Source organism: Penaeus vannamei, chromosome 1 (assembly GCF_042767895.1).
Source record: "Penaeus vannamei isolate JL-2024 chromosome 1, ASM4276789v1, whole genome shotgun sequence".
NCBI classification, from domain to species: Eukaryota; Metazoa; Arthropoda; class Malacostraca; order Decapoda; family Penaeidae; genus Penaeus; species Penaeus vannamei.
In genome coordinates this window covers 8,132,915-8,141,787 of record NC_091549.1, presented here as the reverse complement: position 1 = coordinate 8,141,787, position 8,873 = coordinate 8,132,915, and the positions used below count along the sequence as shown (strand labels likewise).

General features: G+C 32.4%; 1 protein-coding gene across 3 annotated transcripts in view; it reads right to left on the bottom strand.

The window, feature by feature from the left end:
* Window positions 1-322: 322 nt before the first annotated feature.
* Window positions 323-8,873, bottom strand: part of LOC113809421 (3'-5' exoribonuclease 1) — a 10,058-nt gene continuing 1,507 nt past the window's right edge. For 2 of the 3 annotated variants that reach the window (XM_027361010.2, XM_027361009.2), the window contains exons 2-9: window positions 8,308-8,524; window positions 6,553-6,679; window positions 5,942-6,140; window positions 4,297-4,435; window positions 2,955-3,107; window positions 1,649-1,738; window positions 1,288-1,463; window positions 323-876 (exon numbers count right to left, since the gene is read on the bottom strand). In XM_027361010.2, coding sequence (XP_027216811.1) covers window positions 660-876; window positions 1,288-1,463; window positions 1,649-1,738; window positions 2,955-3,107; window positions 4,297-4,435; window positions 5,942-6,140; window positions 6,553-6,679; window positions 8,308-8,496 — 1,290 coding nt within the window. In that variant the 5' untranslated portion in view covers window positions 8,497-8,524 and the 3' untranslated portion in view covers window positions 323-659. The remainder of the gene's footprint in view (window positions 877-1,287; window positions 1,464-1,648; window positions 1,739-2,954; window positions 3,108-4,296; window positions 4,436-5,941; window positions 6,141-6,552; window positions 6,680-8,307; window positions 8,525-8,873) is intronic. The other variant, XM_027361013.2, reaches the window with a different exon arrangement.

The window sequence follows — 8,873 nt, the reverse complement described above, 5'->3', positions numbered from 1 at the left end:
TGGGTGTGCCTCAAACTTCTTGGTAGAATGGCTTAGTGAAAAATAATCCATTAAAGTTTTAAAGTAAGTTAATTATATATTATCTACTAGTCTGGAAACATATTTGTAAATTACAATACTTTCTTTAAATCTTTCACTATCACCATAATTAAGCATTATTCTTATAGTGAACTATGAAGTCAGTTTGCAGGAATGGTGAGAATATTTGCATTTTATTAATCTTCAATTTTTCGTCAAGTATTTTTATTTTATATCTTTGTTGGAAAATATTTACATTTTTATGTTTTCAAAAAGTCTGTAAATGGTGAAGAAATGACCTTGATGTATAACAAAAATTTACTGCTAAATTCTTAATACATTAATTTTAGTGGCTAACCATATATTATTATAAACTTTGTCCATTTGAATAAATAGATTAACAGAGATATTTAACAAAATATTACCTTTGTAAATAAAAAATGAAGAGGGGAGTAAAGTTCAAGTGATATTATATACTCAGGTTGCATCACGTAATACCCAAAATTGCTATAATTGTCAACGTATGATTTAAAACTGAAAGCACTGATATCAAAAATATATATTCCATGAAGAGCAGTCCACTTTTACCACCTGCAAAATGGCTGAAATGCATACACCTTTGAGGAAATAAGGGAGAACTGTTAGGTGTTGCTTTTCAGTAAATCGGGAAATTCGTCTTCATTCCTGTGGTCAATTTCCGTGGCAGGTCTCAACTCCTTTGAAATTTCATTGTCAGTAATCATTTGTGAATCTTCATTTTCATTATCTTCTTTTATGTTCATTTTATTTCCGTTGGTTTTCTTTGGACTTCTCCTTGCCAAGAAGCTTTGCCGAGTTATGTTCCTCACCATGGTCATTCTGCAATGTGTGAAATTTCCTGTTAAAATTTATTCATACTTGATAAGTTATACCAAATACATGTTTATTTATAGTTAATTTATGTAGATTTGGTTATATTATCAATAAAATTAATAGACACAATAAATTATAAAATGAAAATTAATATATATAAACAGGCAAAAAATATTTCTAAATGGCTAAATATTATTTTCAATTATATAATCATTATGTGTCAATTACAGTTACGGGACTTATTAATTTGGCTCACATTGTAAATAAAAGAAGTTGAGAGCATATATGCTGTTATAGACCCTGCCCAGAAATGTGGGTTTCACACTCCGAACGGCATGTTGTCAATGGGTTAAATGTAATAACCAGTTATACTTCTATAATATGGTACAAGGTAAATAGACTTAAAACCTTTCTTACCCTGGTATATCACTGTATCTTTCACTCATAGAAATTTCTTCATTCAGTCTCATGTTGGCCCCATCTCTCAAAAGTCGCATAGCAATACGAGCAATATTATACGCATCATCACGGCCACAGTGAGGTTTGCCTTCAAATCTCATTCCCAATGTACTTAACATGTCCTTCAGGCATATCTGCAATTATTAAAATGAGAATCACCAAGTAAAATATTATCACTATTATTAATTCCATAAAATATTCTGTGATAAACGAGCCAATTTATATTATACACAATATATAAAATATATACAATATATGAAAATCTATTTTTCTTATTATTATTTGCTTAGGTGTCTAATACAACAAGCAAGTACATTACCCTTACTCTTTTGGAGTTATAAAAATTGCTATAGGTTTTCCTGATATTGATCCACTGTCGGCACCATTTAGGAAATGGCAAATTAGAAGTCTGTGGAAGAGATAAAATACATCAAGATAGTGTCTAACAGTAGTTATATTACTTTATATATTCAAATGTCATTAAAAGTATCCAGAAACTTTCCAAATATCATACCCAACAATACAATTTTTTAATTACAATACTAAAAAAAAAACTTTGCAAAGTTTACTGGATGAGAAATAGTCCCCTTCTTTCATATCTGAAAAGAAGCTGCATTGCTAAAAAGATAACTGGATAGCAGTTACAATCAGACCTATTCTTTTGCATAATACTGTAAAAGATCGAACAAAGATTACATGATTTCAAGGCATGAATATTTTTTTAAAAGGATGTTTAAGAATGTCAAAGAGTATATTGTCATCTGGTTAAAAAGTTCAAGATATTGCTTTCACGTGCATATAATTAAATCTTTAATTTTATTGTAAATATAATATAAAACACAAAACAGACAACATGCAGCCCAATAAACAGTAAACTATGAATTCCAGAGGCATAAAATCTATAAACTGTATGCAAAAAGGAAGTAAAAGGAAAAAGTAGCTATGATGGCATTTTTGTACTTTTCTACTGATATTAAAGATAGATTCAATATTTATAAGCAAATAGGATGGTGTAAGGAATTAATAATGACACTAATTTAACTGCTACTGATGAGGTAACTGTTCTCTTGAGCATTTTACCTCTTCTCTGCATGCAGTCACCCATTGCCACCAAGTATATGAACTGTCCATAGGGGTTTTGTTTTGTTAATTATATTTAGACACAGTTGGCTCTACAAGTGCCCAGCCACAAAGGAATCTAAGAGATGGCCCTATGTAAACTCATAAATTGCTTGAAGTTTTATCAATTATATAACAATACAATATATACCTTGGTTACGCAAATCATACTTTACTGCCTATTTTGCTTTGTTTCTTCTCCTGTTTATATCATTTAACTTTGCCAGAAAATAGATATAATAAATCTCTACATTCATTTACATTACTCTCCACTTCAATCCAGAGTATTTAACTTGTTAAACATCATTTATGGTGTTAATGCTTTAAAATCATTTATTTTTTTTAGGTTCTAACATTACCCTCCAGGTCTGACTGCTAACTGTGAACATTCGTAAATTAGTTATCAGTTACAAAAACACTGAAAATAAACCCTTCTATAGCTTCTGCACTATGGCTTCTTGGCAGATATGAAATAAAATAACTGGTTCTTCTAATTGCAAACTCACCTTGCACTGTAGATACATAAACCTCCCCATGTCCCAGGGTCCATCAGTCACCACTGCAAATCTGCCTGACTTTTGCAGTAGGTTGTGCTCTTTCAACCATTCCTCAAACTTCTTTAGGACTTCAGGGAACTCTGGTGCAAAATTCACAAGTTCCTGTCAAAGATAAACACTGATTTAACATGTAAATAATGAAGAATAAGAAGGCCAACATTCTTTAACAATGGATAAAAGGATGGTTAATGGGGGGGGAAAAATCACAAAAGATATTTACTTAATGTGTTAAAAAAAAAGTTCTAGTTTTACTACTATGAAGAAATTGAAAACATATAAGTATTTATTATTATCTGTATTTTTCATTTATAAACGCATATAAATAAATCCCTAAAGCATGTGCATCCAACATTTAAGCACACTTGGAGCACAGGGTATATTGTACTGATATTCCCACAGGATGCCTGAGTATTACTGTTATGTTTTCAAGCATCCTTCTGTAGACTTTATGTTTGTTCATAAAAAAAAAAAAATAATAATAATAATAATAATAAAAAAAAAAAAATCAAGTAAAATAAGCAAAAATTTTTGTTTAGTACCCTGAAGTGCCACACCTGAATCAGATCATAAGACTGTGTTAAATTGGTTCAAAACTCCTAGTTTAAAAACTGAATCTGGCTCTTTGAGATGTATTCCATAAGGAGGTTACTAGAGGTCAGGTCACAACTTTCCCCATACTACCTTATGAAAATATTTGTTTATATTTGGTGTCACTATTATTTGGAAACTCCATCACGACTTCTGGAGTAAGGTAACAAATATGGGATATTTTTTGCGGAGATTTTCCAATAATTTCAAGGAAAATTGGTAGCTCCATCGTCATTTCCATCCAAGACTACAGCATCTATGCCATTGTTTGCGAGATCCAGTACTTTATGTATAATAATTAACTCAATAACGACGGGTGCCCCATCTATGAGACACCCAAAAAAATAAACATTGCAAAGCATCCCGCCAGTGTGACAGTGTATCGGGGCTTGCACTCCAACGCAGCAGCGGGCAGAGTTCGGGCCAGCCCCGCACACCAATTTTGTAGCCGCCCGGAATAACTATGACACAATACTGTTTTATCTGTTACATCTGTATCTCACAGTACTTATTATTTTATTTGTTATAGTCTTACCTTTACTACCATCAATTCTGACACTACTAAAATACCATAGCACAGAAATTTCTTAGCATCAAAATTACAAAACCTAATGAAGAAACAATCTATATACTTATAAGACAATTAGCTCTAAAGTATTCTTTTAAAACAAATTAAATGAAAATATGATTATAGTAAACTTACTTGGGTTATTCCAGTTAGGCATGTGCAAAATTCAGTAAGTTTGGGATTGATGACTGGCCGTACATATGAGTGGAATTCCGCAATTATTTTGCTCTGACTGGTATCTACAAGCATTGCAGGAAATTCTATGATCTCATGTCTGTGGAAGAGAGAGAAGAGGAATTAAAGAACAGAGATACAAAGTGTAGTTAGAAATTTAAAGAAACACTCACATCACATCAAAGGTCTTTACTGATTTTCCTATTCTTTATAACTCTGAATATCAAGAATTTTATAAACATCAAAATCTGTCTGTCCTACATCTCGGATAAAAAATACATGAATAAAAGAAACATTAACCCCTAAAGACAACAATTCCTTAGCCAATCTTGTCCCCTAGCAGCAACAATGACCAATTTTTTTTATTTCATGAACAAAGTATTTGGTATGTGGAATTCTGGAGAGTGATTTTACAAATCAGACAATGATTTTCACACATTGATGAAATACTAAATTGATGCTCAGCAGCAGAATGACAAAGTACAGAATAGTGAAATTAGGCAGAAAATCAAGAGTAACATCTTGCTCATCAGACCTCTAACTCTATTTAATTGGGTACATAATAAGATAAATAACACCCTTAAGTATTAGGACTGGAACCTTTCTCAATTCCGTTCTGAATCAGACTAAGCAGTACTAAACTAACTATACCACACATTCCAATGAAAGGAGTATGCAACTAGAAGCTAATTACCTCCTGACACTATCTATCTGCTCGTATTAGAGTAATGAAGGCGAGATTTTACACATATTGCCTGCGGGTATTGGTAGAATTGAATTAGAAATTCATTGTTTAATTCAGATGTACTGACATATCTATGAAAGATGAAATAATTCAATAACACATTGATATAAATAAAAAACAATCCTCCCTGACCAGGACTCCAATATCTGTAACTCCAATTCCAAACCATAGTGAGCAATACTAAACCAACTATCACACACAACTCAATGTCTTTATCAATGCATTATTCTATTATTCCATTTTTCATAATAGGATAAGGAAAAGGGAGGATTAATTTTGGTATCTTTGGTAATCACAGCATGGAGAAATTGATTTCCCAAAGCAGCAAATGTTTCTCTTTTGATATATCAAATAGTTGCATAGCTACAAAGTTTAAACTAGCTATTGCAAGGCATAAAAAATCAAGATATAGAGGAGGCAGGAGGGTTGGGAAAAGAAAGGGAAAGGGCAGGAAAATATGCAAGTCGAGCAAACCTGCAAGACACCAATAGAGACACAAGAACAGGACTGAGACTACCCAACAGCTAACCTCTTTATTATCATGCCAGTTTTTAATGGCACTGATTAAGTCTAACTTCCACATGTTCAATGGCAAGTATTAAGACTAGTGAGAAGTAGCTCCCACAATCATTAGAGGTTTAACTAAATCTTGCACTTATGAGACAAAATGGTTTAAAATTGTAAGTTACATACCAAAAATTTATTAATAATGTGCTTACAGTAATCTATACTGACATGACAGACTCTTGAGTATAAAAAAATAAATAGATGTCTAACACACAAGAAAAAGAAGAAATATATATAAGTGGATAAAATGACAAATTTTCATATAACAATACCAACCACTTTCTGGTTTCTCACCTGTAAGTCTGTGAATTTCCCGCATCACATGTGGCTTCAAAATCGATGACCAGGTAATAGTCAAAGTATTTGTACAGCTCAATTTTAGGGTCTTTCTTGTACGCTTCCTCCAACTTCTCCGTTCTGTAATACGATTTCAGCCTATTCTTTCGGACCTCTCTGTTTCCTCTCTGGTCAAGTCTGAGGGATCGGAGTTTCTCTGAAAGTGGTATTATTGACGTCATTGAAAAAGAAAGAAGGTAAAAAAGGAAAACAATCAGAGCTACATGAGACAAAGGTCACATTTTTTGCTTTATTCTTGTAGGACTAAAACAGTAAGAGTCTAAAATAATCATATATTTTTAAATAACATTAAAAACTATAATTTCTTTGGACTGACTTATTTTCCTTAAACTGGCATCTATCACATAAAATATCAATACACATAGCAATTACACAAAGTTTATTTTTACAAGCTGAAAAATGCATTTACTATAATAGGTACAGATGCTGATAAGAACTATGAACTATTTCAATTTTGAGGATAATCAATATGATACCAATATGGAAGCTATATTTTAATTAGGAAATATGAATGATCCATATCTTCCAGATTTGCTGTACACACTTACGTCTCAGTTCATCGTTGCTCATGCGATTAATCTTTCCATTGATGACTGCTAATTCTCGAAAGACTGGATTGACATCAGTGGATTTCTCCATTTGGCTATTGTTGGGCTCCTCTCCCATTTCAATATCCTAATTAAAAAGAAAATGAGAAAAGAAAAATTGCTGTTAAAATCTCTTTTTGGCATCGCAATCATAAAACTAAAAACAATACATATAAAAACAAAATGAATCTGCAAATATACATTCACCTGTACATATATATATAAACATAAATACATATTTAGATGTATGTTATGTATTATATCTACATATCTATCTATCTATCTATATATATGTACACACACATTACATATATGCATATAAATATACATCATGTATATACATATAAATATACATTATATATATACATATTTACATTATGAATATACATATAATTATGCATTATATACATACATAAATACATTATGTATATACATAAATATATATTACGTATATACATATAAATATCCATTGCAAATATACATGAATATCTTTTGTAATATTGCAAACACATGAAATACTAAACAAACATTAAATACAAAATGTCTCTCTTTTTATACCTCTCTTAAAGGTCTTGCCACTTTGCAATGATATTGTCAGAGGATTTTGTCTTTAAGGGAACCGTCCCTGAGGGGGGGGGGGGGTAAATTGAGTTAGTTAGCGTATAGTATAGGTACATGGATGAGGAAACTACCAAACGAGTATTAAGCGCCTGCTAAGGCTCGTTGTCTTGCAGCCGGCGCGCGAGTCCCTCAGCACCCGGGGAGGTACGTCGCTAATAAGCGCCCAGGTAGACCTATGTGGACTTTTGCTTGCGGCAATCGTGCATAAGGCATTTAATTATGACATTGCGCATAGATATGAGTTCGTGAATGTTCAAGGAACACTTTTATACCAATATCAGGAAAAAATTATATCACCATGATTTATGACGAAATATTTTGTGAAAAAAAAAAAAAAAAAAAAAAAAAAAATGTAAGTTTTGTGTCCTTTTACACACGAAATATGCTTTGATCGAGACTCCCTGGTAATATGTTTTAGTTTACGAGGTAATATATACGTATATCACATACGAAGCACTAATGTTAAAGACCAATTCAATACGAATGTTACCTAATTGTCAGATTTTTAAACTTCGGATGTATAAGCGAGATACAGATTATTTCATGTTGAAGATAATAGTACTCGGTAATACCTGCTCTGAAATAAAAACTATATGGAATTTTGAGCTCGGTTGTAAGCGTAGTCTTCGTCTGGCGTTCAAAAAGCTATCGCATCCATTTCGTGCGTTTCCGATAAAAATAAATATGTTTAGATGTTACCGTAAGTCTTAGGCACCATAAATTGGCAAATATCCCACAACACCTAAGCGTCTGCATGATTTTATGCACTTCTTAGTAAAGATAATGGGTGCAAATGGCTAATCATAAACTATACACTTGGTCTCCTTTGCAATCTGTTAATATTGCCAATTATCGAAGAAAATGGTATGAGAGGGATAACTAATATATTTTATTATTTTGATATGAAAGTCAATGTAGGCCTACTAAATGATGATGATTAATCTTTTTAACTTTATGTGCGTGTGTTCACGTACATATGATCCTCCTCGAAAATGATAAACACCCAGTGACCATCCCCCACTGTAGCTTTCTTGGGAAAAAAAGAGGGTCAGTTTCTTTAAACAATAAATGTGAAAGAAAACTATAAATACATACCTCGCCACTATGATCTCCCCCAATATCAACGTCAATCATTTCAACCGAAGTGTCTGCAAGAGCACTAAATACATTTCGGTGGCTGGCTGCACCAGATGCAATTAGCTGTGTGTCTGAAAACTTAAGAACTGGATCCTTTTTTGTTTCCTTGCCCTCTTCATTTCCCCGAGGTTTGGTTCTCCGGATCATTGTGTTAAGCGAATCTACTTACTGCCACCTGTGGGTAAAAGAGAAACAAGAACAATATGAAAGGAAAAGATAAATAATAATCAAGGAATACAATCTTCTTCAACACCAATACACTGAAAGAATTGAATTGCCTTGTTGACACTAGAAGGGTATGAATATATATGCCAAGTCCTCTGTGATTGAAGGAATAGCCTTTGTATACAAAATACACATAAAAAAATTTAACTTGTTTTTTGACTGAAGACCCAGATCCTGTATATATAAACAAAGGGCTATATACATAAACACATTCTATCAATTAGTAAAAGGAAAAGGAATTCCTAACATGACACATGAAAAAATCCTACTTGAAAACTGAACTGTCAAAGTCATGACAG